Raw genomic sequence first — 15,544 nt, 5'->3', positions numbered from 1 at the left:
GAGACTTCATTTTACTATGCTGACAAAAGTCGTATAACTTACAAAATACCCACGTGTATATTTCGCATTTCGGCAAAATTTAGTTCTATATTTAGAAAAAGAGTCGAATTTATTGGCGATATTTCGACGTTGTTAGTTGGTGGAATTCAATCAAACAGATGTGCTGTTTTACTTGTGAGTCACATTTAGAGTTTCCAACAAATTGGAACTGCCAAAAATGCACGTGTTCCTCATAATCTACACATCTGCTTTGGGGTTTTTAATGAGTCGAACTGTCAAAAATACATTCTTTCTCAATCAACACATCTGTTTGGAAAAGTGGTATCGATTTCATTTTCCTTCTAAAAAATGCGATTTATTTTGGGAAAATATACCTAGGTATAATGTTGTATTTGCGGAAAATGTTCTATTATTAATACTTAGGGTAAACAGCGTGGTTTATAACCTCCATAACCAAAATTTCTGCAACTACCAATTAATTTTTCTATTTTTGAAAATTCAAAATCAACTGTTTTTGGTGATTTATGCATTGTTTTTTTTTGTACAAATGCAAACTTATTGATGTCTGGTAAGAATGATGGAAATTATTCTGAAGCCAATATTCAACTTCCCCGAACCGAATTTCATAATTTCTGGCCATTCAGCGCCTCCAACGTGATTTTCGATTTCTCCAGAATCTTAAAATCTTTTCAGAACTTCAGAGGGCATGAATAAATTTGCGCAGCTAAAAATTGAGATTTTTTAAGCTCATTCTCAATCCAATTTTATAACAGCCCAAATTGATTTCCAGGCCTTCTAGAGAAATTTATAATCGCTCTGGAAACTCTAAAATGGCTCGTAATAGTAAAATTTGAATGTGGTGACAAGTCAGAACACGATTTTTAGCGGCCCAAATTGATTTCCATACCTTTTAGAGAATGTTTAAGATTCTGGAGTTTGAAATCACGTTGGAGGCCCAAAACAGTCAGAAATACTAAAATTTGGCTCGGGAAGTTGATATCATTTTTAGGACTAATTTCTATCATTTTTACTGAACAAATTATGCATTTTTAATAAATGGTTAAAAATACCTAATCAATTTTGAATTTTCAAAAATTTGTCAAAAATCAAAAAATCAATTATTTGAGCTGCTGAAATTTTGGTTATGAGGGTTTCAGACCAAGCTTTTTTCAAAAATCGTGTTCCTGTTCATAATCGAAGGCAGACACCTACATATAAGGCCACCAGACACTTTCTCTACTGCACACGTGCAAACTGCAAAATAACGCTAGTTGACAAAAGACCATTCTAATCCAACTTCCCAACTGTGATTTTACCTTTGTAGAAATATTTTGGTAGAAATTAATATCGAATTTCAGTCCGGTATTTTAAAAACACGACCGTTGAGTTGAGCGATGTATGCGGTTTTTACGATGAAAAAAAAGGTATCAAAAAATGAATGGTGCTTTTCAAGAAGGTCCTATCGACAAAAAACTGGTTTTGAGAAAAACGCATTTTTATATTTCAGTGTTTTGCCATTTTGGTTTAAAATGATATAGCGAGCTCCGTTTTTTTTTGTTGAATAGAAGCATCCTTCCACTATTTATTTCCTGCGTAGTAATTTTTTTTCCACCACCAACATTTCCATGGGAGCGCTTTACAAAAGAGACCTCGATAGGACCTTCTTGAAACGACAGGACCTTCTTGCGGTTATTCACCTAAAAATCGATTTTATTCCTTCTCAAACCCACCAAAAACATGAAATAGTCACTCTTGAGTAGTAATTTTCGACGCAGAATTCAAATTTTGAGTCAATTTTGCCCCTCGACCCCCAGGGGGGGTGATACCAAATGAAAATTTGGGGAAAATGTGAAAAAATCGAGTATAGTGTCAAAATCTTGATACTTTGGGTTAAAAACCACGATTTTTGAGTCAATTTCCCTCGTAGCCCCCCGGGGGGGGGGTGGTACCAAATGACAATTTGGGGAAAATGTGAAAAAATCGAGTATAGTGTCAAAATCTTGATACTTTGGGTTAAAAACCACGATTTTTGAGTCAATTTCCCTCGTAGCCCCCCAGGGGGGGTGGTACCGAATGAAAATTTGGGGAAAATGTGAAAAAATCGAGTATAGTGTCAAAATCTTGATACTTTGGGTTAAAAACCACGATTTTTGAGTCAATTTCCCTCGTAGCCCCCCAGGGGGGTGGTACCAAATAAAAATGCGAAAAAATCGAGTATAGTGTCGAAATCTTGGTACATTTGGGCTGAAAACCCGATTTTCGAGTCAATTTTGTCCCTCGGCTTTCGGGGGGAAGGGGCGTGGTACCTAATCAAAATTTAGGATAAAAGTGAAAAAATTGTGTACTTCAATGTAATATCTTTAATACTGTAGGGCAGAAGTTTCTTCCGCCAGCATCCGCCAAAACGACGAATATGAAAAATTATGCATTTTAGTAGGTATGTAAAACAACTGCGATCGATTTACCTGCGGAAACCTGCGGAAATCTGTATCATCTCATACTTTAGCCATGCATGTGTGAGTGCGCACTCGATTTTTTCACTGTTTCCCCCAAATTTCGATTTAGTACCAACCCCCTTCCTCCCTGGCGTGCGAAGGACAAAATTGACTCGAAAATCGGGTTTTCAGCCCAAATGTACCAAGATTTCGACACTATACTCGATTTTTTCGCATTTTTATTTGATACCACCCCCCCCCCCCTGGGGGGCTACGAGGGAAATTGACTCAAAAATCGTGGTTTTTAGCCCAAAGTATCAAGATTTCGACACTATACTCGATTTTTTCACATTTTCCCAAAATTTTTATTTGGTACCACCCCCCTTGGGGTCGAGGGGCAAAATTGACTCAAAATTTGAATTCTGCATTGAAAATTACTACCTAATTAAGACTTTTGGTGTAGTCGTGATTGACCATTTTGGAGAAGAAGGTAACGCGCGCATTTTCCAGCGTACACGCAAATTTTTGCGTGGCCTAGCCAACTTCATATAGCTGCTGTTTGTGAACAACACCACATGGAGTGCTGCGGTTTGCACCATCTTGTGTAGAAAACGTCAGAGATTCAAATTTCATGAACTCCTCAAAAAGGTCCTATCGGTCGATAGGACCTTCTTGAAAAGCACCATTCAAATGATGGAAAAATTTTATACGTGAATTTGGTAGAAGATGTTATCCTCCTTTTCAATCGTGAGTTCTGTTTTTCAAAAAAATTGTTATTAAGTAACTTTTTTTGAAGGAATAAATAAATAAGGCATATTGACTTTTGTAGCCAAGTGTTTCATATAAGGCCACTGTAAACAAACAGTAAAATACTTCTGAGGAGAATATCAACCACGCGACCATGCCCCTGTAAAGTAGAGGGCTCGAAGTCATTTCCATGAAATTTTTGGAAAATTTTCATAAATAGTAAAAAAAGTACATACCTACCCTTAAATCATTTATTTTCACTATCAGAAAATTAATTAAAAGAAAGGTGCCTATACCTAGCACCTACATTAAAACATACCTAATTAACAAATCGAGTGTTTAACGTTACCTTATTACAATAGTTCAGTTTCCAATTTTGTTAAGGAGTTTTGTGTAGGTATGGATTCTTTTTGCATCTAATTGTGTTCTCCTCCTGTTTCTAATACTCTACCACTTTGTTACGAACAGGATCAAAAGTCTCTCCTTGCTCGGAGAATTTTCTGAATCCGTCATCCACTTGTTTTTCAATATCCGCAACATCCCCACGTTTCGTGTAGACAAATTTTGTCAGACTCAAACCTCCCGCTGCTTCTGCTTGAACTTCCATTCGCAATTTTTTTTGTACACTTTTAACATTCCGACAAGCGTAAATTTGATCAAAATTTCCTTCGATATCTTTCGTTATTTCCTCCCATCCCCATTCTTTGGTGACATCTAGCGCATGTCTACAGACTTTATCGCTGAGTTTGAAAAAAGGATCATTATGAACTACAATGATGACCGAGTACCAGCAAGAACTTGTTTCTGGCGGACAATCTTTCAGTTTGTACTCGACTATTTTGTAAATAATCAGCGGCACAGGAATTTCCTTTTTTTCCAACTCCAGGTATAATGTTGATTTTCTAGAGCTTCCTTTACTGAAAAATCGGGTTTCACCAGTAATTCCAGAATGAACGTTTATTGGTCCTCGTGTATTGTCTGAATCGTTCAAAACCTGCAAGCACGCAACAGATATTTCTGAAGTGTAATACAAATAGGTACCTACCTACCTAACCATTGTGATAATCGAAAGTACGCATTTCGTACTCGAAACAAAGTGTACAAGTATTTATCCAATTTTTGCAGAATTTTTTCTGTTCTCCCCTTCCAGATTGGTATTGTGGTAATGTTTGAATACTTGAGAGGTGCTGGGGAGCCGTAATTAAACTGGTCTAATGGTATTAATGACCATTTCACTAAACATTGATCTGTGGATTCGCATGTCTTTGAAGGGAGCTTGAAATTGTTGAAAATTTTTGCTTGATTATTCTGGAAAAAAAGGTCAGAATATTGTAGTTACTTACTTTGGTTTAACCTATTAAAGGAATGAATTAGGCGTTGAATTATATATGAACGTTGATACTGACATATAAGTCGTCCACATTGGTCCCTTCGTAGACTTCAAATCCTAAACTATAATCTTCGTTTTTGTCTTCTGTTGGCCATTTACTGTTCTTTTGAATTTCATGCCAGATCACTTCCAGAATTTTTTTCGTCAAATTGAACCGAAGTTTGAACAAATACAACCACACAAATTCCTGAAATTATTTGATTTGTTTTTATTCTTACTTATAGACGGAGTAGTATTTTTTTTTTTTTTTTTAGCTTACTTACCTAAATACATTATGGATTTACGTCATATCTCTCAAATTCATTTTACATCCTGATAATATATTTTTTGGAATGGACCAAAAAAATTGGGAAAACAACTCTCCCCCCAGGCAAATTTCAAGGGTTAAAAATTTCATTTGATGACTTTTTGAGAATTTTTAAAAGTTTAAAGGCCTATTTATTCAAAATGAGGCGGAAAAGCTAAAATTTAGTTCATATACAAAGCTGAAATTTGATTCAATGCCATAGTTTTGACCAACTCGAGAAAAAAACGCAAAGATAATGTTGGTATTCGAATTCATTGCTATATTGAATCCAATTTTGGTCTTTTTATGGCGATTTTTCCACTGCTAGGAGATCTAAAATAAATCTGCTGGAGACTCCAGAAAGAGCATTTTCAACTTTCTAAATAGACAGTAGACACGTTCATAAGCGAGAAAATTTTCATTTTTCTCAAAAATAATGGCTAAAATAAGTTTTGGATTTGAATCCGGTCAGAAACGGTTTCCAAAAATTATCGCTTAACAGATTCACAGCCATCGGAGGGGTCTCAAATACGAAGCATCCGAGATATATTGGGTCTTATATTTCATTTTTCGGTTTCCCCTTTTAAATGGTGATTTTTCCAAAACTAGAAAATCCAAATATCTCTGCAGATTCCAGAATGGCTCGAAATCCTATTATATTTTTAGGTTTTTAATGAAAAATATGTACCTAGACCGAAGTAGAGCAAATTTGAATGTTATTAAATTCACCAAAAATGTAAAAATTGAATTTAGCCGTTAGCTGTGTTGATGCAGGTATTTTTTTGTGTGAACCAACCTAGAACAATACTGGAACCATCTTTTAACTCGCCATTTCATCTTCATTGAGGAACAACTTGTCGCTGCTTATTCCAATCGCGTTTGTTAAAGTTCGTGAAAAACTGAAAACATACTGTATGGCATGAAATATTCCTCTGTTGAATGTTGTCTTTGTGGAGTCAATTGCATCCTTCGCTGATTTATAGTCTTTGTAATTTTTTGTTGTACAATGTTTGAAATGGAGCTTTTGTTTCGAGTTATAATAAATCTACGAATGAAATTTGAAAAAATAAAATTCAAGTTGCCACCACGAGTGAAATGTACAATTGATGCCAACCTCGTAACCAAATTGAAAAGTCAAATTTTCGATTTTATACGCCAAAGAAATCTTATGAGGGTTCTCACAAACATTAGTTTCAATTGCCGATAGATCGGTATTCGCCGGGTACGTTTTTTTCACAAATAGGGCATTTTTCGACAATGAATATTTCTGAACGAAATCGCTTTCTTGCGTTGTTTCTGCAGGACAGGCAACTGCCCAATCGCCAGTGTTGACGTGTTCTATGTTGTTTCTTGGCAGATGAGTGAGTAATGCTGCAACATAGGTACATAGCTGATAGATGCATATTAAATTTTTCTTTAATTAATTTCGAAATTTGATTTTTTTAAACCAAAATTTTACTTTTTGAAAGCTTTAAAAATTGTCAAGCCCTTTGATGCTTGAAAGTAGGTACCGTAGGTACCTACCTAATAATTCAACGTGTGCTGAATGAAAACTCAGATTGGAGTTGAGTCCAAAAAAAAGGTGAAGTCAATTCGAAACTTATTTTGCGAGTAATACATAGAAAGATTTTCGAAAAAAATCCATTCATTTTTTCAATGAAATTGATGGGTTGAGATGGAAATAGAAAGAGGGCTAATTTGATTTGGAAAAACACAAATTTTTCGAAGTACTCGTAGAATGGAAACAAAACTTCACCTATTTCACTAAAGTTTTCCGAAAAAAAATGTACAAAAATCACATTTATTTTTTCCCAACTTTTTCCGAGCATGAAAATAATTCGATTTAAATGTTAGTCCCAAATTATTACAACTTTCCAATTTAAGCGAGTAAAATACTCATTTAAGTAGAAGATAGCTCTGCAGAAATACTGATGGGTACCTATTTAATTTACCTTCTATTTAATTTACCTTCTTCTTTGGCATGTGCAGCAAAACTTGTTAGCAAAATGATAAAATTCGTAACTATATTAACACACTTCATTTTTCTTAGCTGACAAAATTCGCGTAACTTAAGAAATACCTACGTGTGTAGGTTTAGGTATGTTTGATTGAATTCAAAAAAAATTTAACCGAATGTTTGGCTATTTGTACTGGTTTCACAAATAGTTATTTTTCAGTTAACGAGCACATGTCATGTGAATGCACAGCTTAACGAGTATTACTTCAAATTCTTAAAAAATTGAAATTTTCAGAGGCAAATTTCCTCATAATCAACGCACCTGTTTAACAGTTGACATTTTCACGGCGTAAATAATCATCGTACTTTTTGAAGAGAATGACGTGGGATTGATTTAAGACACATATTCTCACAAAATATCCTCTTCAGAAATTTATTATCAATTTTGACATGTTATCGAGAAAATTACGAGTAAGTCGAAGTGTGAGAATAGGTAGGTATGTAACTGGGAAATTGACTTCATAGGTATAATTATGTATTTCACTCAATACCTATTTTATCTTCCTGATGCTTCCTCATCTTTCGACATCTCATGGTCGTCTTCAAGATCATCAGAAACATTACTTCGAGGAGGAACTCGTTTCACCATTTTGGTATTTACAGGATCAAAATTCTCTCCTTCCTTGGAGAATTTTTCAAATTTTTCATCCACAAGTCCTTTGATATACTTCACATCAACGTTCCTGCCATCTTTCGAATACTTGAATTTTATCAAATCCAAACCTCCGGCTACTCTTTCTGTAACATCCATTTTTAATTTCTTTTGTACTCTTGTAACATTCTCACAAACGTAAATTTCGTCGAATTGATTTCCTTCAGAATCCTTCGTTATTTCGTCCCATCCCCATGCTTGGGTGACATCTTTGGAGCAAATTTTATCACTGGGTTTGAAGAAAGGATCATTATGAATCACAATAATAGCCGAGTACCAGCAACGATTTTCCTGTAGCTTGCAATCTTTTAGTTGATAATCGACAATTTTATAAATGAGGTTCGGTACGGGGATTTTATTTTTTTTAGAATCTAAGTATAATGTTGATTTTTTCAAACTTGTTTTATTGGTGAATTGGTGTTCACCTGTGATTCCGGATAGAACGTGGATTGGTTCGTATGCATCTTCTGGTTCATTCAAAACCTATAATTCACAAAGGTGGTGTTTTATCGAGTAAAAAAAAAAAAATTGATTATCGTTTGATACCTATATGACTGCAGATGAGAAATTTCATACTCGAAAAAGAGTGTACAGATATTTGTCGAGTTTTTGTAAAAGCTTCTCTGCTTTTCCTTTCCAGATTGGTATCGTTGTAATGTTTGAACATAGGGGAGGTGTTGAAGAATTGAAATAGAACTGATCTGGCGGTATTAATGACCATTTCATTAAACATTGATCAATAGATTCGCATGGATTTGACGGGATTTCGAAGTTTTCAAAAATTTCGGCTTGATTATTCTGAAAAAGAAGAGTTAGAATTTGTATTGGTGTTATAACTCAGGTGCCTATAGAACAAATGAAGTACAACCCAGAGTAAAATGATTGTATCTGATTAGGTTTGAACAGATCTAATTCAATCAAAACATTGATTAAATGGGAAGTAGAATCGGGAAATTGATCTTTCGGAAAAACAGCATATCCGAGAGTTTTCCACTTGGTATAATGCATTCGGGGAAATATTAGGTAAGTAAGTACCTACCTACCTATCAGATCCAATCATTTTACGTTAGGAATATGTGATTAGATTATAGTACGAACATATAAAGCATCCACATCTATGCCCTCGTAGGCTTCAGATCCTAAGCTATAATCTCTGCAGTTGTTCTCTGTTGTCCATCTATTGGTAGCTTGAATCTCGTGCCAGGTCACTTCCAAAATTTTTTTTGTCAGATCGAACCTCAATTGAAATAAATACAGCCACATCAGCCCCTAAAATAAAATTATAATTTCTTTACGTAAAAATACATAACAATATTAAAGTGGAGTCATATTCAATCATACGAGGTAGATAATGCAGTAAGGACGCAAAGTGTAGTAAAATTTTGCATCCTCTTTTTTCTGGGTCTGGCTACAAAATCATTGCCACAAGGTTGGCTTATCAGAATTCTGGAACCAAAATCTGTCTAACCATCCCTACCTCTCACCTATAGGTCAATGAGATGTCCAGGTAAGCGGTGCCTATCTCATTCAATTACCTACTCTCTAAATTTAAAGCAGTCAAATTTCACTGCTTAGCAGTCACGACATTTTGCCTTTTCAAAGCAGTAGTTTTTTTTTACTGCAAAACAGTGAAAAATTACTGAATTGGTCAGTCAAAATGATTTTTTACTGACCAATTCAGTAATTTTTCACTGTTTTGCAGTAAAAAAAAACTACTGCTTTAAAAAGGCAAAATGTCGTGACTGCTAAGCAGTGAATTGACTGTTTCAAATTTAGAGAGTATACTTATTTTTATTGTTCAGATTTTTCGATATTTACCATTTTATTCTCATTCAGCAACAACTTCTTGTGGCCAAATCCAACAGCTTTTTTTACAGCTTGGAAAATAATACGAAAATATTGTTTAGCGTAATATATTCCTTTGCTGAATATTGTTTTCGTAGATTCAATCACCTGCCCAGGTGACGCGTAGTCTTCGTAATTACTCGTATATCGGTCAAAATGAAACTTTTGCTTCGGGGTAAAATAAATCTAAGAATGGAATTAAAAAAAAAATAATCAATTAAATAGTCACAACTATGAAAAAAATGTTTGCAATTAATCTCAACCTCGTGACCAAATTGAAAAGTCGAGTTTTCAATTTTATATGCCAATGAGATTGCATAAGGTTTCTCGCAAATGTTGGTTTTCATTTGTGATACTTCAGTATTCTTCAGATTAATTTCTTTTACAAATAGAGCATTTTTCGTGAACGAATTCTTTCGAACAAAATCGTCTTCTGCTTGCGTTTCTGCAGGGCAGGCAATTGCCCTGTTGCCGGTGTTAACATATTCTGAATTGTCGTTTGGTACGATAAAAATCGATCCATCTTCTGGGTTAAAAATCAGTGCTGAAACAGATAGGTAGGGTATTTAAACTTACATAGCCTATTGCGCATTTTTTCTTGATAACTTTCAAATTGGAATATTTAATATAAGTAAACCTGACCTTTTTCTTTTTAAAGCCCCCCCCCCCCATCCAAAGCCTCAAATTGGGAAACAGTAAATGCCAACTAACTCTTTCACACCTGAAAGTAATTCAAGGGATGTGCTAAAAAGGCTGTCTGATGAAAAATTAGATTGAAATTATTGTAAAAAAAATTAAGGCTGGTAAATAAAAAGAATCATTTCATTTTTAAGCAGAGAATAAGGCTATCAATGCTATCATACATACCTTCTTCTTTGGCATGTGTACCAAAACACAGTACCAAAACTACAAAGCTCGTATGCACAAAGGACTTCATTTTATAACGGACAATTTTCACATAACTTATCTACTTATTAAATAGGTAGGTACTGACGCTTGAAATTTCGGCGAAATTCGATTCTGATTTCAGGGAAAGAGAGTTGAATTTTTTATTATTTATTTTGTTTTGACGTAGGAAAGCAGTTGGTTGGGTGCCTATCAAAGCCCGAAGCGATGCCGTTAGCTGTTACTAATGGAGACATCGCTTAAAAGTATTAACACCTATTACTGTGTGAAAAACTGTGATTTCAATTCATTGAAGTTTCAAGTTATGACTCAACAGTATTGTGCCACATCTGTTTAACGTATAGGTAGGTAGTAGGTACTACCTATTGTTAAACAGGTGTAGTAGATTACTAACTTCAGTCTTCAGTGAATTGGAATCATCAGAAGTACCACATTCCTTCACAATCCTAAGCACAATTTTTTTGTTTTAAAAGAGAAGCAACATTTTCACAGCTATTCATTCTTTTCATTGGGGGGGGGGATGCGATTAGCGTATAAGTGTAAGATGTTCTTTTGAAAAATTGATTGTCATGATTTTTAAATAGGCGGTTGAAAAAAATAAGTCGATGCGAGGGATTAATGCTTGATAGGTAGGTACCTACAACATTTTTTTTCGATTTGAAATAATTTTGCTGCTGGAAAAAAGCGTATAAAAAATTTTCAAATCCAAAATTTCAGCTCTCCAAGTTTATTTTTTCAATTTTCAAAACATTTTAAAAATGTCAGAATATCTCAAAAATTTAAAATCTTTTAAATTGTGACGTAGATGATTCGGTTGAAAAGCTGGGGTTTCAGTTACCAATTATTGCTGATGCATGTGAACCTCTCGAATGTATTTTTTGCGAATCCTATAGAGATAGGCGTTCTATAGCCTCCATTATTCGCGTATGCTTTTGACTGATTCAAAAAAAAAATAAAAATAAAAAAAAATAACACTCCTTCAACAACTTGTGAGCAAAGGGTTAGAAATTTCAAATGTGTGTTTTTTTAGATCATCGTGAAAATGTTTAAAATTTGATAACGCGAACTGTATATCCGTTCAAAGTTGTGGAAACTTCATTTGAATACTGAAAGTTGACGAGCAGAACCCATTTCCAATATTTTTTTAGTCATTTCTGGAGATTCTTTTTTTTTATGTAATTCCTCAAGTAGGTACTTAAAAGTGATTTTGTGCTGGAGACTCCAGTAGAATGATTGGAAAGTGTTGGAATGAACTTCCAGCGTACTCATTTTACTATTTTCGAATGAATTTATTAGGAATAATTAGCAGACAAAAAATACTTAATACCTATTTCTTTTTGAATATATGTACTTACTTAAAAACAAAGTTCATCTTAGGGATACAACACTTAATTGCATTAAAATTTATTTTTGTGCATTTAAAAATAATAATAGGGTATAGTAATTACTTTAATTTCACGAGTACGAAATCATCAGCATTTTCTTCTAATGCTTTCTCATCTTTTGATTCCACCTTATTATTATCACCATTATCATTGTCTTTTTTATCATTATTGATGTAATTCCCATCTTTTTCATCCTCTACTGATTCCAACGTACTAAACTTATCGTACTGTATGAATGGTCGCTCGATCACCTTGTTACTTTTTTGTACCAGTTTAGGTTCAGATTGAGGTGATTTCATTTGTTCAAGTTCTTTGAAAATCTTGGATCGTATATCTTTATCCTCAGGTTCGGTAGCATCTTTATCAGTGGGGAAATTTTTCAGCGATAGTTCTCGAATAGTAGATAAACTTTCATCATATTTTAATCCTATTTTCTTCAAAGTTGTCTTATTGATTGGACAAACGTAAACGTGTTTGGATTCGGTTGCTTCGGTATCGGTGGATAGATTTTCATATTTTATCTCTTTCCATCCTAATTCCTCGCTTTTATCGTTACAAATTGAATCTTTCTCTTTGAAATTGGGATCATTGTGGATTACTATTACGATACCATGCCAACATCCAGGGTCTTCATTTTGACAATTGGTTACTTGGAATTTGACCATTTTGTAAATTAATTTCGGTACATGAAGGTTTAATTTTTCACTTTTCAGTAGTATAAATTTTTTCAGTTCCGTTCTTTTTGTCTTCATTTCAAGAACTTTGTGGACTCCTGCATTTATACGTAAAGGTTTGCCTGAAATCTTTATTTAATAAAAAAATAATAATTAATGGTAGGTACCGTTTTTTTTTTCTAAAAAAATTAATTTTGGTTAAAATTAAAGCCGTAAGACTGCTTCTCAAGTAGTGCCTCTAATTGTTGAGATTTTAATTTTCGTAAATTCAAAGAAAAAATTGACATAAATTTTTTCATTCATAATTTTAATATGTTTCGAGTAAGGTATGTCAATTTTTCAAATTTTATCATCTGTTGGACTCAATTGAGCAAGGTTGAGAATTTTTCACTTTTTTGTACATTGTAACTATCTGATTCTGTCCATCTATTTTAAAAATCCTGAATCTGATTATGATTACCTTTTGCGATATTTGTTAGTATTAAATTTCATACCTGAGACAACAGGTACAAATAGTCATCCAATTTTTGCAATATGTCTTTCACTTTGCTACTCCAGATTGGTATAGCTGTCATGTTGGAACATGTGGGAGGATTAGACGTGCCAAATTGAAATTGGTCTGCCGGAATTAATGACCATTTTTCAAGACACTTATATTCTGATTTTGGGACACAAGTTTTCACTGGGTATCGCGCTTCGAGAAGTGCTTCTTTTTGAGCTTTCTACATATATAGGAGCATAATTTTAGAAAATATTAAAATTTGCATAAGTAAATTGAAATACCTAATTCTCTATGTCCCAAACATGGATATTTTGTATTCATTTCGCGTTTCTCTATGTAATATGATCTCTGAAGATAGCAGTGGCAGTAAAATATAGGTATACCTATGTATTTTCAGGTCAAACTCACTTCTGAATAGAATGTATTTATATCTACATCAATATCGTTGAACATCTCTTTTCCCAAATTATAATCTTGACACAATAACTTTGGCTGTCTATTATTTTCTCTGATTTCGTATTCAATCCTCTTGAGTTGTCTGTTTTTAGATCTCACTCTGAATACAGGTATCCATATGAAATCCTGCACGAATTACATCGCAGTCAGTAAAAGGTTTTTAAATTAGCGTCAAATACCTACTTAAGATGGCTTTCTACTCACCTTATCCTCATCTTTCCTTCCTGCTGTTATTCGAAACAATCTTTTGTCTAGCACTTCCTGCGGGTTTATTGAATCTCTCAGAATTTTCAGAGTAGTTTTCAGTGACCTGTATTTCGTTTTATTAGACCATTTGAAATTGTCTGCATTCCAGTCCAAATGATTAACGTAGATCTAAACACATGGATTAAAAGTTGATCAGATTTAAATAATAAGCTCGAAAATATAAATACCTAGGTACTTGACCATACTTCGAAGCCAAACTCGTAATGTAACGGTTTCCGATTAGACATTACAATTGAAAGTTTGAACGGTTGTGAGCATATGGTTTTCGAAATGTCCTTCAGATTTTCTTCGTCATAAATGCCACGTATAAATAAAGCATTTCCGTAAAAGGAATGCTTCTCGTTGAATTCTTTATCAGGATCCCCTTCTTTATCATTTGCTGGACATGCCGATGCCCACCGGCCAGATTTCGCTTCGTTTGAAATTTCATCTGGTAGTTCTATCAACGATTTCCCAAATCGATCGAACAATAATGCTGCGGGAAAATAAAGAAAATGAAAAATGTTTTTTGAAAAAGTTCCGCATTGAAAATGTAATTTTTTACAATATTCATCTACCTACCATTAAAATTTTCTGCAGTAGCGAAAATAATGAAATATATAATCATAAAACTGGTCGAACGCAAAATTTTTTTCATCTTTAGTAATTATTTCTTATACATGTAAATTTTCAAATCACAGTAATGATAATGGCGAACGAATAGTCGTTGTAAGATTCTCACTACCTACCTAGTTTTAGTTGCTTATTCAAATACAGGTGTTCTAGAGTCATAAAATTTTCGCATTTACTCTTCATTGCAACCAAAATTTATGGGATGGTTGGAATCTAGTTGACAAAATGATATTTAAAAAAAATATCTAGATACTCGTAGGTACCTGCGTCATTTTACACATTGAAAATTTTCTTATGTTTTGTTGTATTTTCATATGTGTAGTTACCTACGACCCTACGTGTTACGATATATGTTGGTATTATAATTCGATGGGTAGGATAATGGTTGTAGGTGCCTACAATCATTTTAATTTTGGAAAATTGCAACGTAATTTCAAAAACGGGACTATACTTTTTCATGCCTCGTAGAACTAACAATAAGTACGAATTTTTTTTGAAATTCTGCGAAAATCAAAAAACACGCGAACAACTACAAATCTGAAAAGAGGGCTTGTTTACTGAATTTTTTTTTGCAATCATAGTTGAAAGATTTGAGTCGTTTTCTTACAAGAAAAATGCTGAACGTACCTAAATAAAATAAGTTTCACAAAGAATCTCAAATTTTAAACTAAACGATTAAGATTGCAACGAAAGATTAAAAAATAATTTCAATTTTCAAGGTCGCTTTCGAACAAAGATTTCCAGATAAATTCATAATTATCAGCTCCTGGCGCAGTCCTCATGCATTGAAGAGTTACATTATGAATTCATAACGTACGTGAGCGCTATGCTTTCCATGGTGACGACTTTCTAGAAACACTATGAAAAAAATTCTTTTTGATACGAAGTGTTGTAAAAATAATTCAATTTTTTAAATAGAAATTTTTCGAAAAATTTTTGCAAAATTTTACGTTTTGAGTTGACAGAGATAAATTAAGTGAGTTTTTGCAAAAAATGTGTGAAAATGAAATTCAATTTAAAATTGAAATTAAACCTTTAATTATTTAAGGCGAAGCGCGCTCAATTTTTCACGGTGGATACCAAAGTTGGAAATTTAATAAAAAAAATACATCGATGAGCCTTTTTTTACTGACCTTTTAAGAAATAAGCTTTCAAAAACTCTCAATTTTGATCAAAATTTTTAAAAAAATGAATAGATTGTTATTAATTTGATGATTTGATTTAGTGTTTGAATATTGGTTAGGCTAATTTCTCCGAATTGTGAAACGATATGTGCCATTGAATAAAGACCCAAATACTAAAAAATAGGAAATTATGCGAGGTACTTATGTCATTTGTTAGGTTTTTGAAACCACTGAGTTCGAATGTAG

At 33.6% G+C, this 15,544-nt stretch overlaps 2 protein-coding genes and 1 long non-coding RNA gene across 3 annotated transcripts in view; 1 reads left to right on the top strand and 2 right to left on the bottom strand.

Annotated features, from left to right (window-relative positions):
* LOC135839086 (rab GTPase-binding effector protein 1-like) overlaps window positions 1-15,544 on the top strand; it is a 123,738-nt gene that overhangs the window by 55,592 nt on the left and 52,602 nt on the right. The gene's annotated exons all lie outside the window — the stretch shown is intronic.
* Window positions 5,695-6,965, bottom strand: LOC135841681 (uncharacterized). Its single transcript, XR_010557973.1, has 3 exons — window positions 6,827-6,965; window positions 5,973-6,229; window positions 5,695-5,903 (listed from the first exon to the last, which is right to left on the bottom strand). It is a non-coding gene; the product is annotated as an uncharacterized LOC135841681 (long non-coding RNA).
* On the bottom strand, window positions 7,372-14,276 carry LOC135838732 (uncharacterized). Its single transcript, XM_065354479.1, has 9 exons — window positions 14,124-14,276; window positions 13,748-14,037; window positions 13,500-13,670; window positions 13,248-13,421; window positions 12,832-13,059; window positions 11,744-12,466; window positions 9,346-9,558; window positions 8,626-8,796; window positions 7,372-8,010 (listed from the first exon to the last, which is right to left on the bottom strand). Exons 1-9 carry the CDS (start codon window positions 14,197-14,199, stop codon window positions 7,372-7,374), a joined length of 2,685 nt encoding a protein of 894 aa, XP_065210551.1. The 5' UTR covers window positions 14,200-14,276.

Source organism: Planococcus citri, chromosome 3 (assembly GCF_950023065.1).
Source record: "Planococcus citri chromosome 3, ihPlaCitr1.1, whole genome shotgun sequence".
Lineage (NCBI taxonomy): Eukaryota > Metazoa > Arthropoda > Insecta > Hemiptera > Pseudococcidae > Planococcus > Planococcus citri.
Note: the sequence above shows the minus strand (reverse complement) of the source record. Positions and strands in the feature narration are given on the sequence as shown.